This window comes from Penicillium verhagenii (assembly GCF_028828195.1).
Source record: "Penicillium verhagenii strain IBT 33310 chromosome Unknown utg000010l_segment0_segment0, whole genome shotgun sequence".
Lineage (NCBI taxonomy): Eukaryota > Fungi > Ascomycota > Eurotiomycetes > Eurotiales > Aspergillaceae > Penicillium > Penicillium verhagenii.
The window spans coordinates 1,145,757-1,162,154 of NW_026643174.1; the positions used below are offsets into that span (position 1 = coordinate 1,145,757).

Below are 16,398 nucleotides of genomic sequence, written 5' to 3' on the forward strand. Positions count from 1 at the left end.
AGTATCAATTCCAGGATTTGTCGGACAATGGACGTTAGGCGGGCACGTATCCCTCCTTCGCAAGACTGATCCGAGCATGATAGCGTAAGCGGCTAATTACTAGAGGAAAATTCTCGTTTGGATTGCGAGAAGACTGGACAGGGTACAGGTCGCAACGTCAAATGTCAAGTGGCTGAGGCGGGTCACCAGCAGGCATAGGGAAAATAATCTCAGTCCGCATGCGTCTTGGGATCCCTTGTCGGTCATTTCTGTAAAGTTCGAGGACTCCGCTGACTGAGCTATTTGCATGCTTCGTCCACTTAACAAGAATGACGATTTTGATCGCCCCGTTACCACCAATAAGTAACCGATTCATATCATCAAGTAGGTTATTATATAACTCACTCCATCCGACCTCTGCGACAAGAGTTAGAAAGGGCTACAATAGGGTATAGAGAAGAGCATCTGGCTCCTTTCGGAGACCACTATATAGACCATTTGTGAATAACAGTGCTTTAGACATATTATTAGTAGGGGTACAATCGAAGTCGTCAGCTAAACTCACTTATGCCTTATTGTAGAAGGAGAAGGTCTAGCTCTACTAGGTTCAGGAAACCCATCACACAGGCTCTGGAAATTAAGGCTGAAATCCATTCAGCAATACAATTATAGGCATAAGTTAACATGATTTTGAGTTGTAAACAACGGCTCTCTGGGTTATAGGTTTTTCGAATAGAAGGGAGATCCTCCTCGAATTTCCAGAGGAAATCCTCCCACCCTAGCAGGATTTTGGTAATCACGAGCTCATGAAAGCTCTTAGCCTCGCGAAGAATATTGTGAATAGCCTCCTCAAACTGTGGTTGTGTTTCGAACCGATCTACGGAGATCACAGTCCTTGATGAGACGCTAGAGGGAGTTAAGGAGAGAGTAGGCATGGCGACGGCGAGGGGACAGAAGTAAGAGATAAGGGAAGAGAAGAGAAGAGTAGGGAATACGGTGTTGAAGAACTTGTGTCGGGAAGGAGCTCGTTACAACTGAGCATGCTGCTCATAGATAGCTCATAGATAGCGGATTCGGAAGAAAGTTGATCCGGATCACTCGTTCTGACCCAAGACTCAAGAGTGACTTGAAACTTGAAAGAGTTGTCTCGGGACCCCGTAATTACATACAGAACACAAAGAAAGGCGGGGGACGAAGGGAACCAATAGGAGGTAGCTATAAGTGAACTGCTCCGTATTCTGATATTACATTCGAAATGGTACAATTTCAGCCCATCCCTCTCTACTCCAGGAGCTTCCTGACCGGCTTACATAGGCAAAAGATGTTCAGATGTCTGAAAAGCCGGCCCCCGAGCTAACCATTTCCGTGTAGTTAGAGCCAATTATATGATGACCAATTGACACTGCCAGCTGAGTTGGCCAATACTTCCAGCCTAAGTAGTAGAGCACTTACATGTCATGTGCATATTATGAGTCACCAATGGAGCAATTGAGGGTACTTGGAAATGAATCACATGAGGTCCAATAGGAATTACTAGATATTTGCTGTATATAGTATTGTGCAGAATCCACAACGGATCTGCCAAAGGCCGTAAACATTGGAACGCCTTTCACGATCCATTTCATCCAGCCGCAACCCACTTCATGTCATCGTGAAGGTGGCTTGCAGTTCAATCAATCACACCTGGGTACAAATGATCCCTGTCAACAATCTGGCTTCTAACCAAGGCTCATGATAGGTCGCCACAGCGGCGATTTGGCCATTGGTCGGTTGTACGCTGATGCCCGTCCGACATGAGCCAGATCCCGGACCGCTAGGCTTGCAGATAGCGGGGTTTAAGCGCCTTTGAAAAACGCACCGACCCAAGGGGACTGGGTGATATAAGGATTGCTGCCCAGGTACGAGTGGTTCGTTCCTATCCACGGGGATGCTCTCGATCATCGTCTTATTCATGTTTCTTGTTTCGCCTTTGCGTGGGGGGTTTGAGTATGTAGTACCCCATCAGATTGCCTGGCCCTCGTGGTAAGGGCATGTATGCTATTCGCTTCGCATCGCCATTTCAGCTCGGGCCTTCCTGTGACCAGAAAAGTCCAGTATCAAGCATCGACGTGAGATCAACTTGATCCATGGTTGGTCGGACGCCGAGATCCAATACGTCACGAGCCACGGCCTTAATCTGACGCATAATGGACTGCGAAATAGCCCAGGTCCGCGCCAGAGACTTGAACACACCAATGGTGAGACCAATGCGATCACGACTCGGATCAGGCATGTTGCCTGCCTTGACGGAGCAGGCAGCCAGCTGAACAATCGAACTAAGAGTAAGGGCGCAGATGAAGAACGGAGTATGGCGCTCAACTGGCAGACGGATAGCTGCAAGCGCAGATAACTCACTCGCTGCCTTGACAGCCTTCATGGCATGGGCGTGATGGGAGAATGCGGGAACGCTAATGGGGCCATGGTGACCACAGATTACCTCCGATGCAACGGCGGGAGATGACAGCAGATCTGACCGCGGGAAGTTGAGGTAGATTGCGGCACCGTTGATGATCATAGTGGCTTGGAACATGATCTCATCGACGGATCCATCGGGTCTGATCAATTCTAATTTGGAATCAGGAAGGTGGTGGAACCAGCTGGCGATACGCGCATCAATAGCTTCGACCTGATCTTGCTGTCCTTGCACCATCTCCTGCGTCGCAACTACTCGACCAAGAACCCGCACAGCCTCGATACGATAACAGTAGGACGAAAAGTCCCGCTCGTCGTCCGCAAAGACCCGCTCATCAAATTGAGCAATTGTTGGAGACGGAGGTGGTGCGATGCCGTCTTGGTAGATGCGCTCCTCACAGGGCAGTGGCACAACAGGTGGCACCTGATTCGTGCGGTAGATCTGTTGCACTCCCAGGGCCGTGAGCAAACCCTCGATTACAAAGAGTTCCCACCATGTTCGGCGCAAACATTCCGCGCGAATCGGGTCGCCATAGGAAGCAAGCTCAGGGAACGTCGCTTGGTGCATTCCAAGTTCAAATGCCGCGTCCACAGCAGTAGCCAGACACAGACCAGCCTCACCGCGCTCATTCCGTGAATGCAACACAATAGCTAACAGGAGAAGTGCTTGTACCTTCTCAACTGACGACGGCTGCTCGCAAACTGCAGCGACCACGTTGGGACGATATGTTTCACTCGAGACCGCTGGGGTGAAGTGGGAAGCAATAAATTTCATTACATATTCCAGATACGACGGAAACGAACCGGTGCGAAACAGGAACCGAAGAGGCGGGAGGATCGGATGAGCGGAGTGGAAATAGGTGTAGTAAATATCAAGCAGATACCCATCGCCGGCGACAGCGGAAGCGACCGACGGGGCCGATTCCGGGGTCAGTGGGCCCGTGAAAGAGTGCTGGATAGGCGGCGCCATTGTGACGGCAATGTCGTTCAGCCGAGGACTGACTGATCCGGATGATGGAACTTTGATCGCGGGATTATAGTGGTAGTTATCCTGAACATGTCCATGCCAATCAACGGGGGGGTTCACTATATCGGCGGATTCGACAAAGACGGTCTCAGGAGAAGAGTCATTGGCGCGACGTTTTTTGGAGCCTTGATAACCTCGGCGGGATTTGGTATATTGGCATTCGGAGCCACTGGCGACACATCGGCCACAGATGGGAGTTTGTCCATCACATTTGAGATGTTTGTGGCGGCAGAGCAAGCAAGCCAATAAAGAGGGGGACGGTTTTGTTGTTACGGGGATGATTGGATTTTGAGAGACTTGCGGGGCTTGCGGAACCTGCGGGGGCTGCGGTTCAGCCATTATGATTAGAGCAGTTGACACATGAAGTTAAATAAATGGGAGAGAAAGCCGTGGTTTGGAGGGGGGAAAAAAACCAGGCGAAAAGCAAATGTGTATGACCGTTAGAGCGTTGTAGAAAGATTAGTCATCGTCAATAATGAAACGCGCCGTGGCCCGTTAGTAAGACGATCGGCGCTAAGTTAACTAAGTGCTTCATGACACGTTATGGATTCCGCCTTATCACTGATGCACTGATCCTCCCACCTCAAAAGCCTTCATTTCAACATCCTTGTCCTTGAACCTCGAGTTACGCAGTCACGTCTTGCATTACACATAATATCTCTAATTGACGTGTCACTCCCCATTGTGACTCAATTACCTCCTGACTATACTCCTGGTCAATCTACGCAACTCCTATCCAATACTCCCTCCAATCCACCATGATCTCCGACAACGACCTCTACCGCCTTGCCATCTTCCTGGGCTCGTGCGCTATGATGATGATCGTTCTCTATCACTTCCTCGATGTCAATGCTCGCGATGACGAAGAGACTCCCGTCGCCAAGCCAGTCAAGAACATCGAAACCACCGTGCCATCAGACAAGGCCAGCGGATCCACAACTCCATCCAAATGAGTCGACAATCAGAAACAATATGACATATCGGAGAAAAAGGAATGAATAGGAAGAACCCAATCGCCACGGTTGGAGAGATTGGCGATTCGGAAGGAGAGAAAGCAGTGCATGTACAATACCCCAACGACCACCGCGAGGCCAATTTGTTTTGTTTTATCGTCTAAGATACCAATCCACTTGAAAGTTGCTCATTCCGAGCGATTGAAATTCTCTTTCTACTGTAATATGCTGTAGAGGGTATCTCCGAATTCAAGAAAAAAAAACTCCCAAAGCCCATCCCGCCATCAAAGCATGCCTCTTCACTGCAAGTAGCGGAGAACAAAGAAACATAAAATAAGTTAGTAGTACATATGATCAAGAGTCGTCGCTGCTAGTAGCAGTGTTGTCCCCGGGGGACACTGGTGCAGGATCAGATGGAGTCCATGCCCTCTCGGTAAGGTCACTCGAAGCCTGACGTGCAGGGGTGGAGAGTGGGCGATCGAAGATATCAAGATCAGGTCCAACCGTCTCCTTCCAGCGAATTCCTCCATTCTTGACAATATCCGCCTTCTGCTTGGAGTTGTGGATGCCATGACTTCGGCTGAAAGCGTCAACCACGCTGGGATCAGCAGGGAGTATCACGGTCCCTGCACGCGCATGCCGATCAAAGAGATCGAACTGGTCAACCTTAGGCAATTTTGATTCATCACCTGATAGCAGTCATTCATGTTAGAATATATCTCGCAGCGTACAGATCAAAGAGGCGAGTCCACAATGGGACTACCAAGAGCATGTGTATCAGTTTGCTCACCAGGTGAAGGCACCGAAGGACCATCTCCCAGACTCCACGCGTAATCCTTGATATGGCTGTCTCGCATATGGGACCACATAGGCACAAATGACATTCCGGTTTTGACATCGCACCCGGCCCAGCGACAATAGATATCGTTTGGGACATGGAATTTCAGCACATGCCGCTGAAGCAAGAGAAGACTGTGAGGCTCTCTTTGACAATCCCCCCAAAGACACTTGAATACTGGATACTCCCTGTGTTGCTCTTTGGAGGTTGAAGATTCCACGGAACTGCTATCGACCTTTTCTTCACTAGACTGATCCACAGCGTCATCCGTAATTCCATCCATAGCATCGACAATCTTAGGGCGGCCCACTCTTCTTTTCAAAGGAGGCATTTTCTGCGGGGACGAATAGATGACAACTTGCGGTTGGGAATATTCTCTGGTTCGTGCCAATTTGCCAGGTGATTTAAATTGCAGAGACACCGAGGATTCCTTTTTCTGCGAACATGGGCTCAACCCGACCTTCAGAGTCTCGACTGGCGTCTCGTTTAGCTTCCCGATTGGTTTCCCGATTGGTTTCCCGATTGGCGTCCCGATTGGCGTCCCCGTTGCTGCTTTAGGTTTTGTTGAGGCCGGTGTAGCCTCACGGGAGCAAGGTACCGAAGGTGGAGGTGGAGGTGGAGGTGGAGCTGAAATTGATGAAGAAGGATTGGGATGATAGGAATTATCCTGAGGTACGGAAGGTAGCTGAGAAGGCTGGCGTGGGAGAGGATTAGAGTGAAATGATGATGCGGTCGCGTCCATTGTATCGGCAGGTGGACGCGTAGAAGGGTTGTGGGGCAGCGGGTCACGTGGTGATTGGCGATCTGAATGTATGAGCGGATCAATAACATCCCAGCGAAGTGTCGCCAAGTTTGCCGAATAGTCCACAGCCGGTATCAACTTGTGAATGACAAAAAGATGATGATTAAGAGTCTTTTCAGATGGATGCTTTCCAGCAACAATCATGACATCTCGAGCGATTGTCGCCACATCATAGCTTTCTTTCAAGTCCCTCTGATCGACTTTTATGGGCTCAGCGATGCTGACTTGACCCCGAAGCAGATTCAAGGATGCCTTCTTCGTTCGTGGCCCATAATTCCCTTTGATTTGGCGGCTTGTATGATTGGTGCCATCGTCAAGTTTCCGCATCTTTTTTGGAGGCTGTTGACCTTGCGTGATGCCCGGCGAGCTTCGAGGCTGTTGAGCCTGCCCAATACCTGAATGTTTGGACTGAATTTTGGGAAACACCGAAGGCAGCCCATGAGTTACTGTGGGTGGCACAACTCTCCGGAAGATCCTGTAATATTTATCAAGGGAAGTGTGACCCGATGGACCAGGAGCTATTTGCCGGGGCTGTGAGGGTGGTTTATGTAGCGGGTTTGGTGCCAAACTTGCGATACGATGCACAGGTGGGCCTGAGTTTACATAGTACGAAGTGGGGACCACCGGTTTCTGGGATGGATGGTGAAAGACTCCCATAGAAGGCTTCGTCGCATGAGGTTGTGTCTGGCTCGTGAGTTGAGAGCCAAGTGAGGTCCGACCTGTGGGCGTGTTTAAACCTCTCGCGTGAGTCCCAGTGGCTCCAATGGATAAGGGTCGGTGTTCTTCAGGCGGTGCAGAAGTAGAAGCTGACCCGGGATGGTTTGTAGGTTGCACGGAATGCCAGGCCTGGTTTTGATGACCCCCATACGGACGACGTGGGAGTGGGGGCTTATTTGCCTGTATGATGGTCCGCTCAGGCTGCGGAGTCGGAAATGAAGATATTTGTGAAGCAGAGGAACTCTGAACAACTCTCTGAGTCTTCACTGGCCTTGAAACCTGCATAGCATCGGCTGGCGTATAGCCATGTCCGTGCGATGTGGCATTTCTCCGTGAATTTGCCTGGTGGTGTCGAGGAGATAGACCAATGTCTGATGGTCTCACAAAGCCTTGATTCATGACCTCTTGTGGGATACTCGCAGGCTGCTTCATGTGCTCCCGATTTCCCAACTGTTGGTAGTAGGATTGGTCGAGTCCGAAGTGCGTGTCCGCCTGGATGGTCGGATCTGACTGTTGTTGGCGATGAATTTGATACTGGTGTGACTGCTGTGGTTGCTGTTGAGCTTGCCCATGATGCTGATTCCATTGTCGAGCCTGCTGTTGCTGGATATGCTGGAAATGTGCTGCATGTGCTGCCTGTGTGGCTTCCTCGAACGCCGGGTGCGTCCATGGAGGATATACCAACGGGCTGGCATACAAATCTGGCCAGCCACTCGCATCATCTTCATCATCCTCCATGTCTACCGTGTGGAAATTCCAACTAAAGCTATAAGCTCATGGTCATTTGGCGATCCGGAGACACGATTCGAGGACAAAGAACGCAGTTTTCGATGGACGGACGAAGCAAATCAGGACGAGGTTTAGAGCAACAGCAGTCAGCCGATGATAAACTTCATTGAATGGCTCTGTAGGTCAGGTAACGGTGTGGATTCCAGTTGGAGAGGTGGAGCAAAGCAACAATGCGACGATGGTTGTTCGCGAAGGGGGGCAACGCGCGGAACGCGCCGCGGAAGTGGGATGCAGCTGTAGCCAATCACATCACAAGAACTGATTAAGCGGGTGTGCTCACGTGACCGCGAAGTTTTCTTTGCTACAAAACCCGAAGTTGGTCTGATCCCACTCCGTTCACCCTTTGTGGTTGTGTGAATCGATCGATTGAAGCCACACTAACAAATGGTATCATGGGCTGGTCTACAAGACTCCAGATACAGTCGGTATGATCTTGTTTCATGCGTCAGGCTCTTGTTGTATCAACAAGCCAATTCATTGAACCCCTGCGAGACTTCTACCGACAAAATGTCTCCCTACGAAATTAGGGCTCCATGTCTGCAATCTGGTTTATGATGCTTATTTTGCAACACTGGACACCTTAAGTCTCACTAACATTGTCTTATGGCCTGGCAATTGAATATGCCTATTGCCCTTAGCATTATTCCGCCAATTTATCACCGTACCAACCCCGCTCGACGGACCTAAAATGGTTGGTTCGGTAAACGACTGGCGTATATCGAATCACAGGGTCATTCTACGGAATGATTCTGTCTCACTTGCAGACCGGCGCTGATGTCTTCGGACTAGGATGTTGTTGGTTTGAAAGTGAGGGACATCTTGTATATCATTGTTGTCTTATATCTTAAAAAAACACAATCCATCACAATACTATACTATAAGCGCTATAGAAGAAATGTTATGATATAGTAATCTATGCAATGAGTCGGGAACAGCGGTGTATGACACTCTTCCAGCCTTCAGGCTACAAAGTGGGTCCTTAGAATAATCACGAATTCACAATTCACGCACAATATTGAAAGACATAATGACAACTTAGGGCTACGTATCTACCAAGTACTAGTAGTATAAACTGCATGTACTAGATCAATGATACTGACTACCATTCAATACGAGGCACCTGACTTAGGTAATTGTACACACACAACTACTAAGCTTCTTTATGAAAGTAACCCTTGCATCATTGCCTTCTTCGGCACTTCTACTAGGTTCCAAAATTATGCAAATTGCCCCTCACCCTATTGATCATCCATGGATGAGTTTTAAGAAATTCCTACTTCTTCACAATTTGCTCTTACATTGATAGACTCACCCTAGAACCTGCATCATGAGCGGCAAGGTAAAATTGAATTTTCTTTAAGCTCTAAATTTATCCCTAATATTGAAAAATTCCTGATAACTATCTATATAGCAAGGAACTATCAGCTTCAAGGATGTGGAGGCGTGGCAAGGCCAGAAAGAAAATGTCAACAAGTAAGTGCAACCTTGGAAAATGATCAAAAAGTCTCCTTGGTTCCAAAGTTCTAATTCATGGATGGAGTGACTGACAACTATGAATATCTCAAGCATTTTGAAGAAGTACACTGGAACATCAGAGTACCCCTCCACCAGATCCCTTCCCCCGATGATATTTGGGGTTGAGTATGTGTGTTCTGAGGTCGTATTCTGAGAAGATTGTCTGACATGAACACTGTAGGCTCGCTGCAGATGCCATTAACGAGTTGGATGCACTGCCAGGAGTAAAATTTCTATCTCCAAATGAGTAAACCAATTGGTAGTACCGTCCATGCTATCAATTCCATTATAATTCAAATGATTATGTCACTGTGGAACCTTGGAATCGACTTTCAAGTGTATATTTGGGAAACATGTTGGACCTCTGTGATTTTTTTACATATCAAAAAAAAACCCTTATCTGTCCATATTCCAACTCCCAGTAGCAACTAGAACGGCGGAGGGTTCAAGTCAAGTCCTTCTACCGTGAGCTTGAACGCGTCGTTCCGAGAATAGCTACCTGCAACATCCATATCAAGTCTACCCCGCTCACAATCCTCAAGGTCGATTTCCGAGATGGCCAAACCGTCTTGTTCCTTGGCCGGGTCCAAGGCGTCAATGGTATCATCAACACAGACCTCCCAGATTGGGCCAGCCAAAACCTCCCCAAGTGGTCCAACAATGGATGATCCACCACGGCAGATATAGTGGCTTCCTGTTCATCCTGTTAGCAGTTGTATTGTAAAATAGATAAATATACAAAACAAGGCAAAATTTACCATCCGCCGAACCTTCTTGTGGTGGTGCATGATCAGTGATCCAAGATGGAAGCTCATTGTAGCGCACGCATTGATTGGACGAGAGGACAAACGTGCGTCCCTCACCACCAATAGTCCGCATTAGGGGAAGCCATGTATCGCGAGCATCGGCTGTAGGAGCAAGATAAAGGTTCACATTCTGCGAATACAGACTCTGTCGAAGAAGAGGCATGAAGTTCTCCCAGCAGATCGCTCCACCAATAGTGAGCTTAACACCGTTGATCTCAGTAGTGATGGCTTTCAAGCTCGCTGCCGAGCCTTGTCCCCAAACTAGACGTTCAGAACCAGTCTTTTTCACGGAAATCCAGAGCACGTTAGCCCGCTTATATTCAAGATTAGATTCCTGGGAGGAGTGGAAACTCACTGGCATGACTTTTCTTCTCTTTCCAAGAATGCCGCGCGAGGGATCCACAAAGACCATTGAACAGTACAAAGTGCCGGCAGCTTTCTCGATCAGCCCGGTCGCAATAAAGACACCAGTCTCCTGGGCTACCTGCTCAAGATACTCTCTTGTCCCGTCTCCGCGATAATTCTTTCCCGAGGCTGTGGGAAGCTTGCGTTCTACCCAGTCATCGCCGGCTCCAGCCGGAGTATCGCCTAGATCAACCGCCGACTGGAAGTATTGCAAGAATTGATCACGGCCATGAGCACCACGCGCGCCTACTGCGGCACCGAAGTCGCAAGTACGCGGATACCCACCCAGATAGGCTTCAGGGAATAGAATGAGTTGAACACCACGAGAGGCGCTTTGGGCTGTGATGCGCTTCAGTGCAGCTAGAGTGGATGGTAGGTCGGAACGAGTGCGGGCCTGGGCCACGGCGACGGTTAATTTTTGGGGCATCTTATTTGACGTGGAGGATTTCGATAAAATCAGTATCTTCTTGAGTTTGATAGTTATAAAGAAACAATAAAAATCGTGGCATGGAAGAATGTGAGAAATGGAATTGGAGTCATCGGGGTTTGAATCTCCGATGAGGAGTGCACTCGGCGCTGAAAGTCCGAATCGGCAAACCATCAAACCCCACATTCCCCACCGCGACCCGACCGTTACGAAAAGTACGGTGGTTAACTAGTAGCAATACTTACTTTATTGGAAATTGAAGGTTGGAACCGTAGGTATGAATATATGGATATAACCGCATGGTTATATTTCGGTTTGGTTAATGATAAAAATGGAAAATGGAAACATGCAATAAATGCAGAAAATGCAGAAAATTAGTGCTCTGATCTTCCTGGCAGAGACTCCAGATGTCAATGAAAGAAGCTTGGAAGCCGAGCAATAGGGGTTTCAGTCTCTTGCCCGGATGCGCGCTTGTCCACGAAAACGAGATCGCTGGTGTTTCTATCCTTTGAAAGGGTCAAGTGGCACTGATGACAGCCAAATACCGTCAAGCTCAGAACTCAACAGATCCAAACAGATCAGGAAAGGCAAATATATCATCTTGTGGCCCGCCACCTGGCTCGGGTAAGTCAAAAGTCTCCATTAAAGGTGTGTTTTGAGTCAATATTTTGTCTCGACATAGGTAACAAGTTTGAGGACAGTGAGTCTCCGAAGGCCACGACGCGATGATATCATTGGTGTTGATCTCATCCCCTGGATAGTCCTCAGTAGCCATCTCAGTGATCATCCTACAGATATCCACATTCACGACCAGCGAGGTGATATGAGGCCACGCCGCATGAATTACACTCGCTGCTTCGGCGGAGAGTGTATTTTTAGTATGCCCTGCGACACCAAGATGGTGATACGGGATCGATGCGGAGAGAGTATCGAACAAATCGCGCAGTGGCTCAGCTTCTCTCCACTGTTCTGCAAACACAGCAAGGATGACAGAGCATGTCCGTATTGCTGATAGTGGTTCCGATGAACAGTATGCATCGGTTCGATAGGATGGGGGCGTTGCCCAAAGGCAATATAGAAGCGTGATACCGATGCCAAATTGACTGAGAAGCTTGATGTCCATATCATTTAGTGGGATTTTGATGTCTTGTTATATAAGAAAGATATCACTCACCCCTGGCCAGAGCTGCGCTGTCTGTCGATCCTTTTGGTACTGTCGAAAAACAGACAGAATATCTGCGCAGGCCTGTAGGCACTTCACTCCGACAAACCCTCGGACATTTTCCTTGGTCGGTCGGTGTAAGAGTAAAACTGTATAATTATAAGCCATACCAACCCACCCTTGACTGGTGTACCCTCGAGATTCCGGGTCACTATGGGGCTGTAGTTGATTTCTCCATTGGTCTAGCTCTTTCAGCATGTGCAGTCTCCATTCATAATTTGGTGCAAATATTGTATCGTAATCGGAGCGCATCATGATGGCAAGGATACGCGACTGAATTCTTCTCACACGAATCAGGTGGAGAGCAGAAGAGACTTGTGTTTGTCGGGGGACGGACACAACATCTGCTTGTAATTGGGTTCTTGGCTGCCATTGCTCGATTTCATTGTCGTTCATGTTTGCAAAAAGCTACATCGTTAGCTACGATGGTATTTAAGCACCGTGGAGGGGTCAGGTTGAACTTACCTCAATATGGATATTTTCATCCATGAGACTGCACGGAACGTGATAGATCCAGCTGATCAATCGATCAATTGCATAAGCAGACCAGAAGACTCGACGTCGTATTTGAAGCTGGAGGAAACCGGAGGCATCTTGAACTCGAGGTTCATACTGAGATCGATGCAGTTGAGATATCACGCAACATCGCATCGTAGTTGCAATAGTGGTCAGAACGTTATGGGAGGAAGGAGAATGAAGGGCATGTATCGTGCACATTAGATATGCTTGAACATGCAGGACTGGATCAGGTCTCTCAATCACAGCCCCGAGGGATGAAATGGCAACCGAGTATGCATTCTGGATTTTTAGAAATTGGCAACCATGTAAAGAGGGAAAGTCAAGCTTACATTTGACAATTGTCTCTCTTCTGGCGATACCTGAGCAGTGAGGAGAAGGCTTACTGCAAAAGCCATGTGAACGAAGAACGACTTCCATTTCTCATCAGCCGGTAGCCCATCTCCGAATCCTTGCAAATCCTTCCACGAAGAGTACCATTCCATCAATTTCTTTTCGTGAATGAATGGGTATCGAGGATTGACTCGTTCCAGATAGGTTTTGAGTAAATCCCGTTCTCTCCGATCTGAGAATCTTAAGCCTTGTGAAGACATTGATCGCTCAACTGATTCAGAGCCCATTGATTCTGATGTCTCATTCACCATGGACTTGGAATTGCGGATGAGGGGCGTATTTTGAAAGGTTGAAGATGATGATTGGCTAGTGATTGGGGTTCCCGATGTTGAATGGACAAATGGCGATGCTGCCGGCTGAGGAGGTCGCGATAGCGAAGAGATAGTATCAATTCGCCTCTCTTCATGAGAAGCGACAGAAGAGCCCTCGGTGGATTCGGATCTTTGAAGACGTGGAATTTCACTCGCTTGTCCCTCTAGCTCAAGGATACGATTCTCTAATGACCGTGTATATCTGGGGAAAAGTCAGTTCAGTGCAATTAAGAGCCAGTTGGCTAGTAAGATTTGAAAATAGAATTGTCATAGGGGACACAGATATAGGATGATAACTGGATTGCGTTGTGGAAGAGGAAGAAGAGAGAAATAGAGACAGAGTAGAGACAAGACTGGAGAGATGGGCTTCAGGAGTCAGGGGTCATCTGGAAAGTCTTACTGGGAAGTAAAAATCGATCGCCTTTGTAAACGTTCTGATGGGACGCAGACTGATAAGGTTTTTTGGAACGCATCAATATCCACATTTTGCACCTGTTGGCTTCAAGCACATATCCAAGTCATTACCTATCTGTGCCTGCACACAATTATCGCATGGCTGTTCCCGATTGCACTATTAAATGATAATGGAATCAGCCTGGTATTTCAATTCATCAGGAGAAAACTCCACTTGGGGTATACCTTTTGTTTTCGCCGACGACATCTCTGACATGAAAATTTTCCTTTCGGTTTCAGCCTGCTAGTGGTGCTAGAATCGGTCATTGTGGCTATAGAACATGAGGGTCATGCATTCTAGGGGTTTTCAAATACTAAATCGAAACCGGCAACCAAAGACGAAAAGTGAAGGTTTCAAATGTTTATAGATACAAATATCGGTGATTGCAAGTTCCTTCGGAAGTTGCATTGGAACTTCTCCGAGGTGATGACGAAATGGTCTGTAAAGTTACCAAAATACACTCGGTACGTATCAGATCCAATACAAATAGATTACCAACAATGACAGGGCCTGGAATGAATTCATTATGATCAATACACATGTGCATGTAATCTGCTTTATTTATTTATTAATATATTTGGAGTTGGCGTGGAGGATCTCTCAAACCGAAAGGAAAATCTTTTATTCCATTTCCAATATGAGCCCTCCTTCGACTCCGCCAATGTGTATATCATGTGGGAGGTTGGAAAATTATATAAAGGGCGTTCAGTCGAAACTCTTGTCTTTGGAAGACAGTAAGCACACATGATGAACCTCTGTTAATCTTTGCCTGGGAACGTTTCAAAGTTGCTGACATACTATATTCAGTTCAGGTTGTTGCGTCCAAATCTCAGATACCGGGCATCACAGTAATCATGGCCGACCCCACCGACAGCAAGAAAAGCAGTCTGCGAGGCAAGCCTAGTCAGGACAATGACTTCATCCATACAATCTGCTGGGATATTTTGATGAGACATCTCGGTCATGGAGTTTTTGACTTCAACAAGTTGCTTCGAATACTGCTTGAAGAGGCGCCTCTTTCACCAAGGTGGCCAGGTAAGGAAATCTTCCAACATTGAAGGTTGTCATCTCCACAAGTCTAAATACATAGGTTTATTAGTAGCGACTCCGATTCACAGCCGAGTACCGCTCAAATATATCCGACGAGCTCAATTCAACGAAGGTGAAAAGAAACTACCGAAACCACCAAACCCACACATGCATGCAGACACTGTATCTGGCATTTTTTTGAATACCATCACTCCAGCCACGGACTTTTTTTCCCTGCTTCCATTTGAACTTCGCTTTCTCATCTCGTCCTTCATAACTACTGCAGACTATTTAAGATTGAGACTTGTTTCAAGGGCCATGGTACCTATATTCGAAAGTCAATATTTTTGGAAAACACGATTTTCATTATATGGAGAACGAGGCTATCTCGGATTTCTTGCTGAAGAAGATTACGATAATTGGAGATTGATATACCGATGCACTAACACAGTTAACCGAATGGCCCGTGACCTCCCCGGCCTAAGAATACATTGGCTCTACAATGAATGGATTTGGTTCAGATGCATGATGGATGAAAGACTACCCCCAACTCCATCAGACCTTGACGACTCTCAGCAGCTGCCCAACACTCTTTGTTGGGACGAATATAAACTTTCACCAAGATCTCGATCATACGTAGCAAAACATTTTAGTCGTTCCAAACACTCCCAAGTGGTCCACTTCTCCCGAGATGTCATCAGCATCGCTGTTTTTACGCTCCTTAAAGTCCGAAATTCTGTAGTTACAGGATTTGAGCTCATTTATGCCAATCGCTCAACAAATGTCATTTTTGGTTATCGGACCCGTGGAACTCAGATTCAGATAAATCTCAAGAATCGGGTATTGAGAGGCTTTGATTTGATGCTTGGAGACGGAGAAATTCAATCAAGTCAAGCCCTCTACTACGCGCGAAACTGTGTTTTTTTTGCAGCACCTGATTGGCTAAGAGGCCCAAAGTGGGTCCGAAGAAAATGCCACAGCTGGGGACTCTGATTGACTTTAGCTATGGCGGCCGATAGAGGCCACCCCTAGGTCAAATCCCAATTTCAACTTTCCGACCGGCAGAGAGTAAATTACGAGTAATTCCAAATTCATATTAGTTTTTGAACTCCATTATGTTCAGGCAGTTCAGCGCTGCATTATAAAATAAATCCTTGAATTCTATTATATATTAGTAATGCTATATTATATTAACTACTTCACTTTCTCTAGGTAAATTATCACAATAACTGGCAAGAAAGAGAGGCTGAGATCCTAGTCATATAATCCATTCTTAAGTCCCTTCTCAAGACTACTCTCAAGTCTACCCTCAAGTCTATTCTCAAGTCTATTCTCAAGTCTATTCTCAAGTCTATTCTAAAAGTGACCCGTATTCAGATCAAATCCCTTAAGATATTCCTGTACATGATAAATACAATACAGGCGGGAAACAGGGCGGTGAAGTTAGAAACTGAAATTGGGATATGACATAGGGGTGGCCTCTATCGGCCGCCATAGCTGGGGACTCTGATTGATCAAGGGGGAGTACGAAACATCGTATCTTTGGATCGGTAAGCCGCCTGCGGATACGAGGTTTTCGCATTTTTGTCGCCTTGCTCCAAGTGGAGAGATAAAGGCATTTTCAGCCGAATTTGACGTAAGTCAAACTTCTTGTCTTTGATGAAATGTGATTGACACTAAATTCGATTTTAGCATTACAAAATGAAAAGTTTGGCTGTGGGATCAGGGCTTGACCTTGATACAGGCATCAAATAGACCTATTTC

The 16,398-nt window shown here is 47.1% G+C and overlaps 8 protein-coding genes across 8 annotated transcripts; 3 read left to right on the forward strand and 5 right to left on the reverse strand.

Annotated features, from left to right (window-relative positions):
- Nucleotides 1-551: 551 nt before the first annotated feature.
- Nucleotides 552-914, reverse strand: N7466_010287 (uncharacterized protein; the record flags this gene model as incomplete). The annotated part of the gene is made up of 1 exon (XM_057169676.1): nucleotides 552-914. One exon carries the CDS (start codon nucleotides 912-914, stop codon nucleotides 552-554), a length of 363 nt encoding a protein of 120 aa, XP_057017067.1.
- Nucleotides 915-2,038: 1,124 nt separating this feature from the next.
- Nucleotides 2,039-3,796, reverse strand: N7466_010288 (Zn(II)2Cys6 transcription factor; the record flags this gene model as incomplete). Its single annotated transcript, XM_057169677.1, has 1 exon — nucleotides 2,039-3,796. The coding sequence occupies one exon, from the start codon at nucleotides 3,794-3,796 to the stop codon at nucleotides 2,039-2,041; it is 1,758 nt and encodes a 585-aa protein (XP_057017068.1).
- Nucleotides 3,797-4,215: 419 nt separating this feature from the next.
- Nucleotides 4,216-4,410, forward strand: N7466_010289 (dolichyl-diphosphooligosaccharide--protein glycosyltransferase subunit 4; the record flags this gene model as incomplete). The annotated part of the gene is made up of 1 exon (XM_057169678.1): nucleotides 4,216-4,410. The coding sequence occupies one exon, from the start codon at nucleotides 4,216-4,218 to the stop codon at nucleotides 4,408-4,410; it is 195 nt and encodes a 64-aa protein (XP_057017069.1).
- Nucleotides 4,411-4,764: 354 nt separating this feature from the next.
- N7466_010290 (putative C2H2 finger domain protein) lies at nucleotides 4,765-7,505 on the reverse strand (the record flags this gene model as incomplete). The annotated part of the gene is made up of 2 exons (XM_057169679.1): nucleotides 4,765-5,099; nucleotides 5,201-7,505. 2 exons carry the CDS (start codon nucleotides 7,503-7,505, stop codon nucleotides 4,765-4,767), a joined length of 2,640 nt encoding a protein of 879 aa, XP_057017070.1.
- Nucleotides 7,506-8,883: 1,378 nt separating this feature from the next.
- Nucleotides 8,884-9,322, forward strand: N7466_010291 (uncharacterized protein; the record flags this gene model as incomplete). Its single annotated transcript, XM_057169680.1, has 4 exons — nucleotides 8,884-8,895; nucleotides 8,968-9,029; nucleotides 9,123-9,197; nucleotides 9,253-9,322. 4 exons carry the CDS (start codon nucleotides 8,884-8,886, stop codon nucleotides 9,320-9,322), a joined length of 219 nt encoding a protein of 72 aa, XP_057017071.1.
- Nucleotides 9,323-9,499: 177 nt separating this feature from the next.
- On the reverse strand, nucleotides 9,500-10,709 carry N7466_010292 (nitrilase; the record flags this gene model as incomplete). Its single annotated transcript, XM_057169681.1, has 2 exons — nucleotides 9,500-9,765; nucleotides 9,830-10,709. The coding sequence occupies 2 exons, from the start codon at nucleotides 10,707-10,709 to the stop codon at nucleotides 9,500-9,502; spliced, it is 1,146 nt and encodes a 381-aa protein (XP_057017072.1).
- A 553-nt stretch (nucleotides 10,710-11,262) lies between these two features.
- Nucleotides 11,263-13,091, reverse strand: N7466_010293 (fungal specific transcription factor domain-containing protein; the record flags this gene model as incomplete). The annotated part of the gene is made up of 4 exons (XM_057169682.1): nucleotides 11,263-11,820; nucleotides 11,884-12,339; nucleotides 12,397-12,729; nucleotides 12,780-13,091. The coding sequence occupies 4 exons, from the start codon at nucleotides 13,089-13,091 to the stop codon at nucleotides 11,263-11,265; spliced, it is 1,659 nt and encodes a 552-aa protein (XP_057017073.1).
- A 1,368-nt stretch (nucleotides 13,092-14,459) lies between these two features.
- On the forward strand, nucleotides 14,460-14,663 carry N7466_010294 (uncharacterized protein; the record flags this gene model as incomplete). The annotated part of the gene is made up of 1 exon (XM_057169683.1): nucleotides 14,460-14,663. The coding sequence occupies one exon, from the start codon at nucleotides 14,460-14,462 to the stop codon at nucleotides 14,661-14,663; it is 204 nt and encodes a 67-aa protein (XP_057017074.1).
- Between the last annotated feature and the right edge of the window lie 1,735 nt (nucleotides 14,664-16,398).